At 34.1% G+C, this 20,260-nt stretch overlaps 5 protein-coding genes across 5 annotated transcripts; 2 read left to right on the top strand and 3 right to left on the bottom strand.

The window, feature by feature from the left end:
- Positions 1-3,901: 3,901 nt before the first annotated feature.
- Positions 3,902-5,575, bottom strand: LOC102610631 (AT-hook motif nuclear-localized protein 19). Its single transcript, XM_006487806.3, has one exon. It carries the CDS (start codon positions 5,044-5,046, stop codon positions 4,147-4,149), a length of 900 nt encoding a protein of 299 aa, XP_006487869.2. The 5' UTR covers positions 5,047-5,575; the 3' UTR covers positions 3,902-4,146.
- Positions 5,576-10,576: 5,001 nt separating this feature from the next.
- Positions 10,577-13,451, top strand: LOC102615946 (uncharacterized). Its single transcript, XM_006487670.4, has 5 exons — positions 10,577-10,873; positions 11,617-11,906; positions 12,003-12,092; positions 12,458-12,825; positions 12,970-13,451. Exons 1-5 carry the CDS (start codon positions 10,714-10,716, stop codon positions 13,232-13,234), a joined length of 1,173 nt encoding a protein of 390 aa, XP_006487733.2. The 5' UTR covers positions 10,577-10,713; the 3' UTR covers positions 13,235-13,451.
- A 445-nt stretch (positions 13,452-13,896) lies between these two features.
- On the bottom strand, positions 13,897-15,558 carry LOC107178299 (pentatricopeptide repeat-containing protein At1g11290, chloroplastic). The gene has a single exon (XM_015533225.3). The coding sequence runs from the start codon at positions 15,556-15,558 to the stop codon at positions 13,897-13,899; it is 1,662 nt and encodes a 553-aa protein (XP_015388711.3).
- A 998-nt stretch (positions 15,559-16,556) lies between these two features.
- Positions 16,557-18,045, top strand: LOC102615646 (peptidyl-prolyl cis-trans isomerase CYP19-3). The gene is made up of 2 exons (XM_006487669.4): positions 16,557-16,721; positions 17,265-18,045. Exon 2 carries the CDS (start codon positions 17,286-17,288, stop codon positions 17,808-17,810), a length of 525 nt encoding a protein of 174 aa, XP_006487732.2. The 5' UTR covers positions 16,557-16,721; positions 17,265-17,285; the 3' UTR covers positions 17,811-18,045.
- A 624-nt stretch (positions 18,046-18,669) lies between these two features.
- LOC102610325 (patatin-03-like) lies at positions 18,670-19,959 on the bottom strand. The gene is made up of 4 exons (XM_052432764.1): positions 19,795-19,959; positions 19,538-19,693; positions 18,812-18,987; positions 18,670-18,721 (listed from the first exon to the last, which is right to left on the bottom strand). Exons 1-4 carry the CDS (start codon positions 19,957-19,959, stop codon positions 18,670-18,672), a joined length of 549 nt encoding a protein of 182 aa, XP_052288724.1.
- Between the last annotated feature and the right edge of the window lie 301 nt (positions 19,960-20,260).

Genomic DNA, 20,260 nt, shown 5'->3' with positions numbered 1-20,260 from the left:
CTCACTTTCATTTTTGAATAAGTATTTTGATACATATATGTTATATATTTGAAAGTATTTTAACCAAATTAACCAAAGTTTTAAGTTAATTCGAATAAACATAGAAACATTAGAACTTAGTTCATCTGATAATGCAATGTGATGAGATAGTGATATCCCTATAAGAAATTTTAGGGTTTTTCGCCTCTGCTGACTTTTTTTTTTTTTTTGGTTATTACTATTGAAGTTCGAATGTTTCTATCACTCTTAATTGCGTTAAGAAGCATCCAAAATTACTGACTTATAAAATTTCAATTTCAAATGAATATATAATAATTTAAGATATCTATCAAAAGTACTAGTTAAGAAAAACGTGCATATATATACTGCCTGCTACGATGATGAACTTGAAAAATAATTCATATTATTTTTATGTTAATTAACAAAATAATAAAACTTAGTAAATGGACACAGAGCCATATGACACTGTAATAATTTCATTGTTTTGACTCTTTTAGTAGAGTAAACTAGATATATTTGTTTAACTAACACTCCTGTTTATTAATTATATATAATTGGAGGATTTTCAAGGACATTTCACTTGCTAGAAACATGAACTAATCAAACAATTGCTTATTAATATAATTTATAGCCATCAGCTTCTGTCTAAAATGTGTACCACACTGTGATTGGTAACTCAACTCAAGATGATAAGCCAAAGCTGAGATGATGATGCACAAACTCAAAAGAGAGTTAGGTCAAATGGCACCTAATCAGATTAAGACTACGTGTAATCCACGGCAAGTTCATGCAGTTGCAAATAATATTTTATCAGATGATCAGGACTTGAAAAGTAAGAACAAACAAACACATGCTCGCAATTTTCTCTATTGCTGATGTATGATTCCCCATTGTTAATTAATTAATTAATTAATCAGAACTAGTAGTCTTCTTGTTAATTAGACATCAACTTAAGCTTTATTGGTGGTCCATATTTCCTTAATGCTGATTTCCCGGATTCCTTTTCAAAGTAATATAATTAATTAGCAAGTGTTAAGACTTTTACATATAGCTAGGGCTTGCTTTGCACTTGCATATGTTGGTAAAATCCACACTCGGACAATGTAATAAGAAAAGGAGAAGCTACATATCTTAATTAGGAATTAATCATGGTGATTAGAATAATTATTCGACTCGAGGTTGGGTCCATCTACATGTATCGTTACTTTACCATTAGATTAATGTTAAATATATTTGGGTAAGATTAGCAAGGACATGTGAATCCATGTGAAGAGGGTCCTTTATGTTGCTAAGAGACTCTCTGGATATGCTTTGAGTGTGTCAAGAAAACATCCCTTCTAGATGAAAATTACATCGAATTTAGCCATAAAGTTGTATTTATAATGTTCTTTTCTTCAACCATGGTTCTCTCTATGTTTTTTTTTTCTTATTGAAATGCCATGGTTGATTGTACATGCTTGTATGATATCATTATGGAAGTTAATTATGTACAAGGTTCTTTTACTACATTATTAATTTATAATTCAGATCTAATCTTGTAAGTCGAGGGCGTAATAGTGCCGAAATTAATCAATGTTAAGATTTACATTGTTATATAGATTTTTTCCATGTTTTGACATTGATACCTGGTTAACAATATAACATTCATGCAATTGAGATGTTAGAGGATTTAATAGTGCCGAAATTAATTAATAAAAACATAAACAATTATAAATTTAAAAATGAAAAGAGGGTGGGTAAAATTCAAATTGATTTTTTAACATTATCTCTCACAGGATTCGAAATTAGGTAGTGAACTAAAGAAAAGCTGCTTTAAAAGCACTCGATCAAACCCCTCACATACTTAAGGAAGAAATAAAAAGTTTAGTGAATTAACAAATTTTTATAGGTCATGAAACAAATATCATTAATTTATATTAAATTACTAGTTTTAGATGATGATTAGGAATATTTAATAGAGTCCGGTAAAAATATGGAAAAGTTATAACATATTAAGGCTTCTCTATTCTCTTCCAAAGATCATGGACATATAGTTATATGCCAAGGAATAAGTTTTCTTGATGTTTCATTTCTAGCCAGTGATGGGAAATATATATAATCAAGCTATATATTAAAGAATTAGAGGCAAAGAGCTTGTGAAAACCCCAAATATTTGCAAGCATAATAATAGCAACTACTTGCCCTTAAAGATCACCAGAAGCTCAAAATTTGCTGCTATGCTCCATAAAAAATTAATGGTTAGAATAGAAGTATAGATGTGTCTCATCATTGTCACCTCCTCTTCACCAAAACCTCCACTAACAGAACGGCTTTGTTCATCTTTTACAATTATTTTTCTCAAAGCATTTAAACATCTCTCAATTTTTTAATAGCCTTCTTAAGTGCATGGAACGTGCCTCGACTTTTTGAGTGACAGTTCTTTATTTTTTAAATAACTTTTGAGTTTCTGTACACAAAGTCACCTCAAGTATTTCGTTTTAATAATGGGCTGATTAGTTAATTTATTAATCAAACTAATATTTTAGTTGCGCCCTCAACTAGATGATCAACTAGAAAAATATAAAGACGAATGTGAGACATATATATATATATATATATATATATATATATATAGGAATATGAATTTAATTAAAGTTCAGAAAAACTATTAAGTCGTGTGGTTAATAATTTTCGTGGATATTAACAAATTAAGGATCTTGAACCAAATCAACATTAACTTTATATATGTGTGTATAATTTTTTTCCTAGTGCGGGCACCTTTTTTTATATTTTTATGTGAACATGTTATTAAATTATACAATTTATAAGTGTTATAATTAATTATTTCTGCGCGAAAAAGAAAATGATGACCCTTTCACTTGAGAATGGTTATATATATAAGTTTGACTTATATGCAAAGATTATTGATTAAACTGAACTAATTAGACCTGAAAATTCGCAATTAGTTACACAAATTAGGTGTTTTTTCTTGATCATATGAAGAAGGTGAGTCCCCTATTTCGTTCTAATATGTATTCAGAATTTGCCATTGAATCGCATGAAGGTTATATGGCGGTTGTTAATTGTTAGAAAACCAATTAATGCCACATGCTGACAAGTAGCAGAAGATTGAAACTTGGTCTAATTACAATCGGGAATTGAATCAAAATTATATATAACTTCTTTGCTACTTTTGAATTGCGAATTTGCTAATTTTGATCCAGTGCATTCATAAACAAGTTATCAATTCATATTGTGGTATGACGAAAGTAAAGAAAAATTTAAATAAAAGCGTGGATAGGGCATAAGTATATTGACTGATAAATTAAATTAAAAATTTATCCTCCGTACCTGGGAGTAAGAACTAATTGAATTGCAACAAATTACCCAGAGAGGAAGCAAAGAACAAGCCATCGCACAGTCTAAAAGACAACTAGAATCAAAGTATTATAGTGAGAGATGAAATGAGCATGAACAACAAATTCAATAAAGAGTTAGAATTAATAGTCACCTAGCAAGCAGCGTGAGATAGACCAAATATAAACTTTTAAGTAACTAAGCTTAATTTTTCTGTGGGTTCCCATTTACATTTGTTACAGGTATACCCTTATCAACAAACAACACTGAAGATATTTTGAGAAATAAATTAGGGCTTTTATCCAAAAAAAGAAAAGAAATAAGTTAGGGTTGTAAACTGCTCAAAGATATAGTATTTAATGAAGAAGAAAGAAAGAAAACTTATTATGTAATACCTAAATTATTTAATGAAGCCGGCCTAGTAATAATATTCCTAATTAACTCCGCTGTAATCTATCTAAAGTAAAAAGACAAATTGCATAAAATGGAACTGAAATATAGGATGATGAAGAAGAAGAAGTAAAATTGAAGAGAAGCACTATAAGCAGTGCATATATAGTATTGCTTTAAAAAAAAAAAACAAGAAAGTGTTCAGAGAGAAAAGGAAAAATATACAAAACAGCAGAGCACATGAAGCATATAATAAATTTATTCATCTATTCGTTACTACTTCTTACTTACTTTCTCTGTCTCTCTTGATGCATAATACAGGCCAGTACAAATCTAATTAAGCAAGCTATAGCTAATGAACAACGGATTTAGATCCTCTACTCAACAAGACAACAACCTTCTCTCAAATTTACTTGAAGTCTAAAAAGCTGGTCGCCCATGAGCCCATCCATAAGCCTCATGGCTCAACTGCCCTCCATTTGCCACCAAATTTGGTGGCAAATTATTATAAACGCCCATTCCTGAAGGATCCCCTATCCCTCCTCCCCCACCGCCGGCACCACCTCCACCACCGCCACTACTACCACTCCCTCCTCCTCCTCCTCCGCCAAGGGGGCCCTGAGCCCCGGCACCTCCCTCTTCCTCCTCATCTAGTGGCAACCTCTCATACGTTGCATTTGAAAACGTCGCCGCAATCACCATCACCGGGCCTGACGCCACCAGTGATCCCACCACGCTTCCTCCCACCACTTGCCCTTGGCCCCCCGCTAAGTATATAGTCAACCCGGTTGACCCGGGTGGCGCAGGCCCGGGCAAAAAAGCACCGGTCAACGATAGTATCTCAAACCTACCGTGAATGGCCATGATTGCACTCGGGTCAGATGGCTGCCGGAGCGTTACATTAGTGACGGTGCCGCTCCCGCTGAGTACGCAAACACCTCTCTGCCTCCTCCTTGCAAAATTAGCTAGTGTTTCAGCAACATCAGCGCCGTTGGCTATTTCCATGACGTGACTCTTGAGTGCATTAGGGCTATCCCTAGTGACAAATATGGGAGGTTTTGGTTTGTTCTTGGAGCCCGGTGGACGGCCCCTAGGGCGGCGCGTGGAGATTTCGATAGCTCCTTCTCTAGGCTCATCACTGTGCTCCCTATCATCCTCTTCATCTCCTCCTCCTCCGCCCCCCCCGCTTCCGCTCTCTCCGTTATTGTTGGCCATGATGGATATACCCAGATCTGGTTTCTTCATCGGAGACGACGACGTAGCTGTTGACCCGTCCATTCCGGGCAGACCCACTTGGCCAGTCCACCATCGGTTCGCCATAAGTATACTGTAACACAAACCGTAACAACAATACAATCTTTTTGCTTGATGACCAAAAGAACTTATACAAAGTTAGGATCTCTTTTCAATAATATTATCCATAATAAAACACTAAATTAAATCTTAAAGTATATCTAAAAATGATCTAATAAAAGATATGTGAGAAATCAAACTTAATTAACAAGACAAGACCAAGATTTTCTTGAACAAGAAAGAAAACACGAACTAGCTAGTTTAGAAGCTAGAGATGAGTTTTTTTTTTCTCTGTGTGTGTGTCTAACACTTAGATTAAAACTGAAACTGTGTTAAGTCTCAAAGTGTGTGTATATATTATAATTATTCAAGAGAAGATGGTACTGGAGGTGGTGATCTTAGAAATTAGGGCTTTTTTTTGGGGGGGAGAGAGAGACGAAGAGAGAGAGAGGGGTAGTCTGGCGCGTGAGAAAAAAGCGAACGGATTGAGGGGCACAAGTCCTCTTTCTCTCGCGTTCCGACAGCTATATATTTATATTGAAAAATGATATTTGGCCACTTTTAAAGCACCACGGTGAGAGCATAATCGTATCCTATTTTTTATGTTCATAGTGTCTTAATAGTGTTCAAATATCAGCACTCATTGGTATATAACAGCCAATCGATGTTGAGGTATGTGCAATTCAATTGTTGTATACTTTTATATACTGGTATTCATGCATTTCAAGTATTAGCTAAAGTCATTCATATGCCTATTTCTATCGGATATTTGTTAATTAGTTATTACATACACTTATTTGTTTTCCATAGGAAATTTGAAGATTACGTTACAAGAGCTTGGTCGAATGGTTTTTAAACATGTTTATTTGGTTAGTTATCGAATTTGACTTCTAGGAAAATAAATTTTTTTAAGAATATCTAAATTCTTGTCTTTACATATTTATACATAATAATTTGTACGAACAATTTGTAACTCTAGAATTACTCGAATACATTATACAAATCATTGGTGCATATGAATAATTATAAACTTATGATTATTCAAAGATACTTCATCATACATGCATTCTCAAGTATCAAGTATATATATATATTGAAAAAAGGAAAAAAAAAAGTTTCAAATACAAATGTATATCCTTATTTTTTAATTTGCTATATGATTTAGAATTATTTCTTGGTTGCAATAATTAAATGACTTGATTAGAAAATATATAGTTGATCTTATGTTTGATTTGTACGATGAAGAAGTTAATTAAGAATGACTAACTACATAATTATAGGTGACAACTATATATGGATAATGAGTAACATCAAATTCATGTGACTGAAGTGCCACCCAAACGCACAGACTACAAAACATTTTTGTAAAAATATATAACTTCCAATATAAGGTAAAGAATAAACAATCTACAGTAACAAAAAATTATAAAAATATCAAATTTAATTGTTTAGTTTACGCCTATAAAGAAATTTAGATCTGACTAATTAATAAAAATTTAAAATTAATTTTCTAAAAACACTATTCAGCATTTCTATTCATAATTATTGTTCACAAGTACTGCTCATGTTATTGTTCATCTGTATAGAATAAAATAATTTTGCTAGAAATAGTAAATTGATGGATAAAATATCTTATTTCCAGAAGGCCACACATATATATTAAGCAATTAACATAGATTACAATACATTAGATTCTTATACAATTTCATACCCTCTCTTATTATTGTCAACACCTCGGTTGAATCTACTTAGTCAAATCTGTTTAGCGAGCACCATTTATCTTTTTATCTGCATTATCTTTTTATCTGCAACCTTTATGTGAAATCCCTTCACTGCGGTAAACGACCCCTTCTCTCAAAGAAACCAATTAATAAATATGTATATTAAATAGACTAAGATGAAATCATAAAATTAAGGATATTTAATTATATTGATCATCACTATTCACATGATTATGTAACATAATAAAATCCTTTAAATAAAGAGATTTCATTATAAGAAAGATCCCACTATATTTGCATGCTTGTTCATCACACCCTCTTTTAATGAATTTTCATAACTTGTTTACAATATGGTAGAGCCATCGATTTCGATTTTAACTTACTGCTAATTAAATATTTTTGCCATCGATTTCGATTTTAATTTACTGCTAATTAAATATTTTACCTTTCATCTTCGGTGTTATCGGTGTGAGTATATATTATCATGTCTTATTCAAAGCGTAATCTTCTCTACTAATAGGATTACTTAATTTATTAATTCAATTCTGCAGCTGTTGCTATTTGTTTTCTTTGAGTCGTCCCTTGCGTGGAAGTGATCAAATTATGTTATAATGTTAATTTTATATGGTAAGTTATGGCTGGAATATTTTGTTTATAAAATAATAGTGCTCACATCACATACGGCCACCAAGCTGGTTAAGAGTCGTTGAAACTTTTTCTTGGACATTCAAATAATTAATTCAAAGATTAATTTATAATTAAATTAGTTGGTGATTTTAATTTTTATGTGACGTTTGGTCCATTTTATGCTTCGGGTGAGTTGACAAGATGTATATAAAATATTAGCATTTGATCCTTTTGGTGTGAAGAAACGTTGTCCAGTAAATAATTAATGATTATTTAAATGGAATTGCTCTTTACATATCATTAAAAGAAGACGAAAAAAAATTATTGTTATTTTCCTGTTGCTAGAAACTAGATAAGCAATCAAATAACTTTTGCAGCAGGTGTCTTTTTTAAACTGTATAATATATTGTTTCAAAAGTTACGAGAAGAAGATTGCAAATGCTTATAATTAACGATCATTGAATCACCCTAAATTTTCTTTTCTTTGGGTCACGAGTCACAAATTGAGGATTTTTTCCTATTTTTTAGACTTCTTTCTAGATTTTTATCTTTTGTCTAGATGTTTGAATGGAGTGTTTTTTTTTTTTAATTTTGTTTATTTCAATCATTAAAATTTTATTCTATTTTAATATTTTTAATTTTACCCTTTTTGATAATTTCATTTGTCAGGTATTCAATAAAAACCTTGAACTTGTAAGACTGTTGTTTAATTTTATGAAATTTTCTGTCGAGAATTCCTGCGTTATCTTATTTTGCTTCCGAATAACGTCACACATGTACAGTAAGTAATTCATGCTCTGGTGAGAACTCAGTATTGTCAAGCATTCATGGTAAAGAACTTGAGAGATTTTTAAACGTCTCGAGTTGTATAGAAACTCTCTAGATCCAAAATACCAACTCTAGAACAAAGCAAGAACGTATATATGCTTGTGAATTTATTATTATCATCGAGTATCTAAAGGAGTTTTGAGTGCTCAAGTTGATTTTTCCTCTTCTTATGGGTGTTAAATAACACTCGATCAAGAGGAGCTCTATCCTTCGTCATCGAAGAACATAAATTTAAATCTAAATTTCTCTTGACCGTAGCTCAACAGACCGTGAGTGTATTTTGCGCCCGCAGTCACTTGAGCTCGACTAATAATAAAGATAACGAATAATTTTTTATTTAATTCATTTTTACTATTATTTGTATTGTTTAATTGCTTTTTAATTTAATTTGAAGAATTAACTTTGTGCACATGTTATACTGTTAGTTATGTAACAATTGATAGGAGAATTACAAAAATACTCCTCTTTTGTTGTTGAAATGGTGTTTTATACCGGCTCTCCGAATGTTAAGAAGGTAGAAGTCTAAAAGGGAAAAAATAATTAAACTTTAACCAATTTACCTTAAAAAGAATTTTAAAAAGGGTTAATTTCTACATACACTCATACATTTAGACAAATGTCAATGTACGTCCATAAGTTTAGACCTTATTAAATCACACCCAACAATTAAATTTTGTTCTTACCCGTACGAAGAGAAGCTCATAATGTCTAATTCCATCATTAAATTAAATCAAATTCATGTAAAAGAAAAAGGGTTACTTTCTGCTTATATCAGTAAGTTTTGAAAAATATCATTGCAAACACACCAATTTGAAAATGTGATGCAGTGAAAAATTGAAGTTTTAATATTTCATTGATGCTCGAGCATATTAAAATGACCTAAATTCAAGTTGATTTAAAAGAATACCATGAGTCAAGGGGGTTAAGACTCATCGATTCTGTAGAATGTCGAGAATTAATTAAATTTAAAAACCCAAATAAAGTTTTGAAAATTGAAAATATTATTAAACTCAAATCTGCCTTCCAAGATTATAAGAGAAGGTTATTTATAGTACTTGTAGTTATCCTAAACTATAAAGAAAAAACAAAACAAAGTCATAAACTACTAAGAAAAGAATAATAAATTTTAGACAATAAGGAAACTAATTTAAAAAGAATACAAATTCCTAATCTACATCATTCCCTCTAAGATAGAGAGAATTCGCCCTCGAATTAGGATTGTCATAGTATCTTCATCATGATCGCCTCTAAAAGGGATAAGATACATCACATTGAATATATTTGCAGTGCGGATATGATTAGGAAGCTTTAATTTGTAGACATTAGAATTTATCTTCTCTATAATCTCCAAAGGTTTGATTTTCCTTATTGAAAGCTTGTTGTACTTAACTTGTCTTTGGTTAGTATAGTCAAGACAAAATCATCTACTTGAAATTCTAAAGCTCGATACTTTATGTTTGCCCTAACTATTATAACCTTTAGTGGTCTCCTTTATAGACTTTTGTGTAATTGTATGAATTTTTTGTAGTTGCTCAATAAAGTTTTATGGCTTGCTACTTTTGCGAACTAAATTTGGAACTAGGGCTAAATTGGATTATATATGTAATCCACTTAAAAGAACTTAAAACGAGTAATACACTTAACAAAACAATTATAAGCAAACTCAACTTATTATAACTTTTGATCCCATGTCTTCAAGTTATTGCCAACTAGATTACGTAGGTTATTTCCTAAAGAGGAGTTGACAAGTTTAGTTTGACATATGCTTGTGGGTGATAAGTGCTTGACAACTTCAATTTGATCATATGTCTGTAGGTGATAAGTGTTTCTGAAATTAAGATAAATGATAGTCAACTTCTCTAATGTCCTCCAAAAATGGCTAAGAAACCATGTATCTCAATCTGATACAAAAGAACATGGTAAACCATGCAATCTATAGACTTTCTGCAATAAGAGAGAAGCTTATTTATTCTGCTAGTAATTATCCTAAAACATAAAGAAAAAGAAAAACAAAGTCCTAAACTATTAAATAAGAAAATTAATTTAAATAGGATAAGAATTCTTAATTTGCATCAGGATGTCATCAAATCAAACCTATTTTTCTGATTTTGCTGTTACCATTACATAATTTAAATGAAATATAAGTGTGAATTGATGACAGGTCAAACTAGCGGGTCAAAATTGAAACATTTCCGAAACCTATGGGCGTGGGTTGAAAAAAAATTGACAATCGTATTGCATAATATAAGCATATTACTTAAAGCGGTAAAATTGCTAAAAGATTAAGGATAATTTGGTCAGATCATATCAATTACAGACTAAAATTTTACATGCATAAAGTAAATGCTAAATATCACGGACACTTTGTAGATTTAGACATTGTCCCGAAAAATTAACGAAATAAAAAACACAAACAGAAACCTTCTTTCTACTTTCGAGTGATTTAGCGAGAAAAGCGTTGATCAATTGGGCAAATTTTTTGATACTTGCGGAAGAAATTTGAATACAGTTTGTGTAAATGGCTGATAATTTGTTTGAGGGGCTACCGCCTCCTTCTTCCGAGCCGCAAAATGAAGAACAACAACAATCAACCGCCAACAATAAGAAACGAGAAGCTTCACCGGTTCCGGCTCCGGCTCTCAAAAGCGCCCTCAAGAAGCCCAAAACTGACTCTGATGGTCAGTTTTAATATCTGGATCTTTGTTTAAATCTTGTTTTTTATCTGGGGTTTTTTGAAAATTTGCATTTATCTTATAATGTCTGTTGTTGTGAGTTTTGTGACTCTTGGAAGTTGAAAAAGATGAAAAAGAATGACAAAAAAGCTTTATTTAGGAAACAGGACACTCTTTGTTTACTTATATGCTTGTGCTTAATTTTGAAAGCATATGTAAGAGACCCACTTTACTTTTATTTGACGGCTAATGTTTAGCAATCTGCTACGTACTTATACTTGACAGCTATACTTGACAGTTAGTGATTTCATTTTACATCACAGTAGATCAAAAGCCACATCTCCTAAAAAAAACTTAATTGATTATTTATTGTATTATACTATTCAGTTTGGTTCAGGAATTTTAGGTTTTCATGATATTGAATTTGGCTTTTCTCTTGTTAAAATGTACCTTAAACTCAATTCACTGTTAGAATGACAGATGGAAATCCATTAGGTTTTGTTGCTTGGAAAACACATGTTTACAAGACCCAGAGAACAGAGATCTTTCTATAACTGAGTCTGATAACTGGACAACCTAGCCAAGTGTTTCTCATATTAAAGAGAAACTGTTTCTCATATTAATGACAGATGGAAATCCATTAGGTTTTGGATTTCTTTTCTTTATATGTTTCTTATTTATACATTGGTTTGCTTGTTTTTAACTTGGATTTGTGTTGCGCCAAGCTAAATATTCAATGCATTTCTCAGAAACTATGCCTCAAAAGTCCTTGAGGTTTAAAATGACAACAGATGCATCAGATGCACAAGTTATTGATGCCATGCAGAAGATAGCATCACATATTAAGAACCCTGCGAAATTTGGGAAGGCTTCAAAGCTTGCCATACAAATGATTCAGGCTGGAAGCGTGAAGCCAGGAACCAGTGGTCAGTTTTTTGCCATACTAGAGGCTGCCATGTCATCACCCACTTCATGCACGGATCCGTCAGTCAGAGCGGATTATCATGCATTGTTCACAGTGGCACAAGATGCAGCTGAAGTAAGATTATAGTTTTGTTTACTGTAAAAATTTTCATTTGGTAATAGAACAAAATATCTTGTTTGAGGGTTATCCTATCATATTGGTTTCTTGTAGTGCCTTAGTAAGAAGCAGAAGAACCAATTAAGTATATGGACATTTCAGGCAGTGGTAGCAAATGACTTGTTCACCGATGACAGCTTTGTGGTATGCACTTTACTTTTAGTTATTTTGTTGTCCTGCTTTCTAGATCGTGACTTGAATGATTTTCTATGTATTTCAGAGATGAGAAGCATTCTGTGTTATGCAACACGTTATAACATTTTCTGGTAAATTGATAGTGTTTCAGATTTCTTGATTTCAGACATGTGACTTGAAAATGCATATGTATGGATCTATCACTATCAGGTTGTGGAATACTTGAAATTTAGCTGTGATCTTTTAGAATATACGAAAATGGATTAAAGTATTAAAATTTGAGGTGCTTGGATAATTTTTTTGGGTATAAGTACCATTTCTGATTTATCATTACCGCAATCTGTTTATACCGATGCTTTGGTATCCTGGACCAGTTTTCAAAAACAGCGACAAGAATAAAAGAGGCAATATCTAGTCTTCCAGTTGCTACCAAGGATGATGATCTGGAGGAGGCTGCGGCCTTGAAAGATGAGGCAGAAAAAACTAATGAAGACAGTAAAAACAAACGGGACATGCCTCCAGCTGTGCAGGCTGAAGAAAATCACAAAGATGAGGCTGATCCATTTGGGCTCGATGCATTCATTCCAAAAAGAATAAGGAAAGATGATAGGACAAAGGGAAAGAAAGAGACAGGAGCGAAGATAAAAGAGGACGAGGAAGAGTATAAGAGATTTCTCAAGTCGCAGAGGGAAGCCTTAATTACTGGTTTAGAGATTGCAGCACATCGTTACAAAACCCCATGGTTAGTTCACTGTCTAAGATGGATGAAAAATCTGTCCCTCGTGTATATACTATTTGCTTAGACAACTACTGCGAATTTCGTACTATTGGGTTAGACAGCTACTGTGAATTTCATCTAAAGAGGCCAAAAATGATTTCTTTTCAGGTGCCAAACAGTGATAGACATCTTGGTGAAGCATGCTTTCGATAATGTAGCAAGATTCACTTCTCAACAAAGGGATGCCATTGCAAAACTTTGGGCTTCTATACGCGAACAGCAAAATCGTAGGAGGCAAGGGAAGTCAGTAACTGGGAAACTTGATGTGAATGCTTTTGAATTACTTCAGCAAAAATATGCTAATGAGAAAATTAGCATCCGTCGTGCTGTTGGAAGTGGGGGTGAACGTCGTGCACAACAGTGGCTTGGTTAATATAATTATTTTTCCCACATTTGTGTTACAGAATAGATGATAACCTGTTAAAAAAAAAAAAAGAATTGAAACTGTTTATTTGGCATCTGTTAATTCAAATGTGAAATACTTCGAACTCTAGAAATCTTTTGACTGATACCCTTCAGATGTAAAAGTTGCACATCATTGTTTTATCTTGTTTGGCTGCTAATGATACCGTAGTTGATATTCTGACCAATTTGTGTTTGCATGACGACTGAAGTTCCTCATGAGAATATTTCAAAGCCGTGAACATATAAATCGGTGAAACAGAAACTTGCGAAAAAAATAAGAAATTACAAGGGAGGTGGCTATTAAGTTCAATGTAATGCTATATTTATTTGGGACAAATCAATTGAAATGAACAGAAAATTTCTTACCGTACTTTCTCTATCCATACATTTACATTTAATGTACATTTTTCCAAAACACCTGTGAAATCGTCCTGAGATCAGATGTCTTTTAGGTAATCAAACTTTTGTGGTCACAGAAGACATGGAGGTTCGTCAAAATTTGAACTGGAGAGGCTGGTGATGTGGTATCTGACTGCAGATGTCTCTCTTCATGAACTTCATAGGACATCAGAAGTTTCAGGCATGTATTCAGCCTCTTTCAGTTTCTTGCTTATCTCAGCTAGCGTATCATTAACTCTTCCAATTTACCATACCTCCCCTTATAAACTTGAGTACTAAACCATTTACTTCGACTGAGCTGAAACCTGGTTCTTTTTTCACTCTTATTTCCTTCATAACCCTCCTTACTCTGGCAACGTCATTCCATCTGTTTGCCACTGCATATATGTTCGACATCAATATGTTATAACCACAGTTTTGAGGTTCTATCTCAAGTGTCTGCGTTGCCGCTATTTCTCCCATGCTAGGATTCTTATGAAGCTTGGATGCAGCAAGAAGAGCTCCCCATACAATCATGTTAGGCCTCAAGGGCATGCTTTTAATCATCTCATGAGCTTCATCAAGCAGTCCTGCTCGACCAAGAAGATCCACCATGCACCCGTAATGCTCAATCTTTGGAACCAAGCCAAATCCATGAACCATTTTATCAAAAACACTCTTCCCTTCTGTAACCAATCCAGCATGACTGCAAGCATTAAGAAGTCCGATAAATGTGATGTCATTAGGTTTAACACCAGATCTCTCCATATCTATAAAGAGTATCAGTGCTTCCTCACCACAACCATGCATTCCATATCCAGCCATCATGGCATTCCACATGCAGATGTCTCGATATATTGCTTCACTGAACAGCCTATAAGCCCCATTAACGTCTCCACACTTCGCATACATGTCCACCAGTGCAGTTTTCAGTATCACATCTACTTCAAGCCCTTGCTTTTCTATGTAAGTATGAAGCCACTTGCCCATTTCAAGGGCTCCAGCTTCTGTACAGAGTGAAAGAAGGCCAACCATTGTCAATTCATTTGGCCTCACTTTGCTCACCTTCATGTGAATAAAGAGTTCAAATGCCTTGTCAATGCAATGAGCTTGTGCATAAGCTGAAATCACGGCATTCCAAGTCGTAACATCTTTGCTTTTCATTCCATCGAATAGTGTTCTTGCACTTCTAATCTCCCTGCATTTTCCATACATATCGACCAAAGCATTAGCCATAGCCAAAGAAAACTCAAACCCATTTCTCAAAATGTAAGCATGTAACCACCTCCCTAATTGTAGACCCCCAACAAAACCACATTCTATAATCAAACTAAGAATTGTAATCTCACTTGGAAATACATTTTCTTCTATCATTTCAGCAAAAAGCCTAATCCCCTCATTGATCTCATTGCAACGAATGTATCCTGAAATCATAACAGTCCATGAAACGACACTGCTCTGATTCAATCTGTCAAAAAGCTGTTTCGCATATGCTAAATTTCCACACTTGGAATACATATCAATCAAAGCAGTAGCTATAGCAACTCCCAACTTCTCATCCTTGCAATTCCTTACAACACAAGCATGAATCGCTTTTCCTAATTCAACATCAGCAACATCTGTGAAGAGACTAACCATGCTAATCAGGGCAACTTCACTAGGCCTTACATTCATAAAATGCATCTCCCTCATAACTTCCAACGCTTCCTCCAGTAACCCACCCTTATGATAGCCTCTAATCATCGTACTCCAAGAAACAACATCTCTGTTAGGCATTTCATCAAACAAATAACGCGCTGACACTAAGCTCCCACACTCACTGTACATTTGGATCAATGCGTTTGATACATAAGCATCACCATCCAATCCATTCTTAATGGCAAAACCATGTATCTCTTTACCTAAACGGGTCATCAATACTTGGGCGCATGCTTTGAGTATTGTTGGTATGGTAAAGTTGTCAACTTCACTGCCATTTTTGCGCATAAAAGCATATATGTTAAGTGCACTACTGGGTTTGTTGTTTTTTATATAGGAAGTTACAAGTGAATTGTAACGTGTCAATGGGTTAATAATGTTTGTGTAGCTAAATTTGAAGTGGGTTTTGATTATATGGGCATGGCATTGTCTTGTTTGTTCAAGGTTGAGGAAACCGTTTTTAATTTTCATGCTTTAGCTTAATTTTAAAATACATTGTAGTTTGGGTGTTTGCTCATGTGAATTTGACCACTCGTTTAGAAAACAAAATCACCCTCACTTTTGCTTAACAACTAATTACACAATAACTGTGGATTGGGTATCCAAAGCCAGCTTCCATTGAGAATGTTTTTGGGTGGATACGAAATTGACGCGAGGTTTAATGAGATTTTATTGGAGTTTCCAAGATGCGAGGGGTAAGAGATAATGATAGAAAGTGATGGTGGGTTTATATGGAGTGAAAAATAGGTTCATTTTTTTGCATTTGTAAGCTTTGACAAATAAAATGGTGAAGGCAAACGGGTCTTCTTGTATGACGGCTATGAATATACCTCGAAAATCAACTCTAAAATTAAAGAAATCTGCTCTAAGTTAAAGGAAAAATTTATCCACAATATCACTAGTCGGAATTGAACTCTTCCCCTTAGAAAAAAAAGGGATGAAATTTATTCGCCTAATAGTTTGATTTATTAAAATTCTAATCGGCAACCTCAAATGTTAGTTTAATATTTCACAATTAGCACATAAGTTTGAATAAAAAGAAATATATAATGAAAACCACTCTTTGATTAAGTGGTGGATATGTTCTCACTTATTTTTTTATATTGAGGGTTAAATTTTTTTACTGCGTATATCAGATTTAGAGATAGAACTAGCTTGCCTGCTTTGGATAATCAGCATTAATATTTATTAAAAAAAGAAGAAAATTGGCACGTAACAAAGTTATTTGTTTAATCAAAATTAAGAAATAAAATTAAATAAACAGAAAATTATAAAAAACCCTAAACCCTAATGAGCTGCCCCATATATAAGTATTGCAGCTGAAACCCCTAACCACCCATCTCACTCCGAAGCGTCTCCAGGTCGAATTACAGCAAAAGGTATTTCATTTTTCCACGCTTTGATTTTATCCATTTGATTCAAGTATTTTTCAGTGCTTAACTGTATATGCGTATGGTGTTTGTGTTCAATGATCAATTTATGAAAAGCACATATCGAAGGCTTACAGGTGACTTAACCAAAGTCTGTGAGCTCAAAACCTGTGCAAGATTATCAAATCATCCTCTATAACAATACCCACATGCTATGTTTATAAACATTGCTTGAGGGTTTCTTATTGGATGATTTACATTTTCTGTACTGCTTCAGCTATGCATACTATATTCAGTAATTTTCTATTTTTGTTAAAATTCTGGAGGTTTTGTTTGTTTCATTGTATTTCACTAATGCAGATAAAGATTTTGCTTTGTAGCTGGTTTCAGTTTATAAAACGGACTAGCATTTGTTTACTTTAAAAGGAAAATCATTACTTTGATGTGTATAGAATACATGCATAATTGAGGAATTTAGTATTTTGCTTAAGATGAAATGTGAACCTTTTTTCTTTCTGGTTATTGAAATGTATGTATTCACGTGGATTACAGGCTTTTGATTGGATAGAAAAAATGACGAATCCAAGGGTTTTCTTTGACATTCTGATTGGAAAGATGAACAAGGGGCGAGTTGTGATGGAGCTATTTGCTGACGTCACCCCAAAAACTGCTGAAAACTTCCGTGCTCTCTGCACTGGTGAGAAAGGGATTGGAACGTCTGGGAAGCCACTACACTATAAGGGCTCGACATTTCACCGCATAATCCCTAACTTCATGTGTCAGGGGGGAGATTTCACTCGGGGAAATGGAACTGGAGGAGAATCGATATATGGGATGAAGTTTGCTGATGAGAACTTCAAGATGAAGCATACTGGGCCTGGAATTCTGTCAATGGCTAATGCTGGACCTAACACTAATGGTTCACAGTTTTTTATATGCACTCAGAAAACACCATGGCTTGATGGCAAACATGTTGTGTTTGGGAAAGTGGTAGACGGTTACAGTGTCATCAAGGATATGGAGAAGGTGGGTTCTGAGAGTGGGAGGACTTCGCAAACAGTTGTGATTGAAGACTGTGGTCAGCTAGCAGATAAATGAGAATGAGAAAGATATGGTGGGAACTATAGTGTGTGAGGTCAAGATGATGTTTGACATGTAAATTCAGCAATCCTGCAACTTATTAATTTTGTCATTGATGTTTAGTGTTTCTTAGGCTGAATAGAAGAAAAAGGTTGTTGCAGAGCTACTATTTGGTTCTTTGAAAACAGCATGCACTTATAAAGCAAAGTGGGATCGAACTTGTTATGAATCTACGACTAAATTGCTTTTGTTAGTTGCAAATGACTTGCTTAGCTTGTATGTTTGACTGAGCTTCTTATTGCTTCTACTATCTTAGGGATGGCAAATTCTCCATGGGTTTGGGACTCCATGATGTTCCATCCTAAATGAATAAATTTTGACGAGATTTTGGAGAATGAGAAAAAACAATCTCCAAATTCTTAATGAGGTGCTGTTTAGTTTTGTACTCCCACTCCACTCCAATCTCCATACATCTAATTATGTGTATTTTTCTAGTATTATTTATTTAAATATTTTATATTTTTACAATGGAAGAGGCCTCCGCACCATCACCCTGTCCCATTGTCATCCCTATACTATACCATCCAGAACAAAGGAAATTTGATTAGTTCGATAAACCAGTCAACAATTTGCCTTGAAATTGATGATTAGAAATGAATTTATGAATTCAAGATTATTGTGATTCTCTAGCCTGGCAATTAAAATTGAAACAGTGCTATGCTCTGCCTTGTTGCATACGATCGTATCAGAGTGTCATTCTCGAGACAAGTCTAATTTCTACTTTATGCTGATAGCATAACATGAGTTCAGATGAATATTTGTTCACTTTAACATGAATAATGCATATGGAGGTTGCATGAGCTAGAGGAACCTAGAGTTACATATACTTGTGGCGAAATCTTCTCTCTTCCGATAGTCTTTGGGCAAGCCTGCATGACACAATGCAAATGCATCACTATCAGCTTGTCATGGGAACAAACCACCAACTGCAATTTCACAAACCGAAAATTTGTGCTTACTCGCAAAGTGCATCTTCGTATGTGCCCCGCTCTTCCATTGGTTCATATAAACCAGTCTCCGAGTTCACAGCAGATACAGGTTTTTTCATCAGATCTTTCCCGATCTTCTCAAGGTTCTCCCGATTATCTTTCATTGAGTTGTCTGTAGAGGCTTCGGTATACTTCAAGCCATCGGTCTGGTTCCAAGTTTTAATTACACAGTCATCATTCACCAGTCTTATATTTCAGTTAATATAATAGCTTACTGATCAGGTATTGATACATAACGTTCGTACTATGCTTAGCCATCTCAAGGATTCTGAGGGACTCTAAAAAATGCTAATGTTGATCTGTTACCCAGTAGCTTAAGCTTTTGGGTAAAGTTCCTCAGTGTTTGCCATCACCCATATCCATAATTGAAACATTGATTATTAAGGAAAACATCAAATAATAGTGTGGTATTATCAGGTCCCATAAACCAACTAAAGAGTCCCCAACTATTTCCATCACCAACCTCCAGCTTTTAATCCCTTTTTGATGATCCTGTTCCGAGGAAGAAAACAAGAAACTTACTAAAATCGATGCTGTTTAAGCATGGAGAACCTTTATTTTGAGATATCTCCTTTTTTACATCACATATTGCCAGCACAGTCTGAAAAAATTGTTGAAGTAACTGAGATTGCCATCCTGTAGTGGTATAAATATTCCTCGGCATTAATAGAAGCACTTTTACGAACTGAAGCTTACAGGAATGTTTGCTGCAACACCATCAACCAGGTTGAACTTCTTGGTACCTGTTGATGCGTGCATTTCAAAATAATAGGGGGGCAAATAATATGGTGCTGCAGAAGTCCCAATGCAGTTATCTGATAACCAAGAAACCTTTGAAGCATTTCGTTTTGCCTGCAGACATGATCATTAGAAGAAAAAAGACTCCAAAATCGGATTTAGTATCCCTTGCAACTCAATGGTTTACTGATATCACAGGATCAGGAAGAAGTTACCTTTAAGGTTGAGAAACTGATTGGCTGCAGAAGCCTGATGTCAAAAGTGGGGATTATCACATCAGTTAAAGTCTGATGGAGAAATTTAACTACAAGCATTTCCATGATCTTGTTGTGCTGATAATCACCATCACATTGGGACAAAATGCTTCTTTTTCTACCCATTGTATGAAACCATCAACCGATTGATAAACTGGCCTTCCATAATTTCCCCACTTTGATTTCACCCCATTTGTTAGTGCATCATGCCAGCTCAAGCTTGCCTGTTGATGAGAAAGAAAAGTCAGTTGCTTACCCTTAAAGAAATTTTCATCCTTTTTCAAAGCTTATTCTTCCAAGATAAAAAATAAAATATTCATCCTCGTGGTAGCTATCTACATTTGAAGAAATTAGCTGCCTTGTTCAGGTTCCTCAGGAAAAATTTTTGGACTTTCTTGAAAATAAAACTCATTGATTACTTTTGCTG

This window comes from Citrus sinensis, chromosome 8 (assembly GCF_022201045.2).
Source record: "Citrus sinensis cultivar Valencia sweet orange chromosome 8, DVS_A1.0, whole genome shotgun sequence".
Lineage (NCBI taxonomy): Eukaryota > Viridiplantae > Streptophyta > Magnoliopsida > Sapindales > Rutaceae > Citrus > Citrus sinensis.
This window is presented reverse-complemented; position numbering and strand designations above follow the sequence as displayed.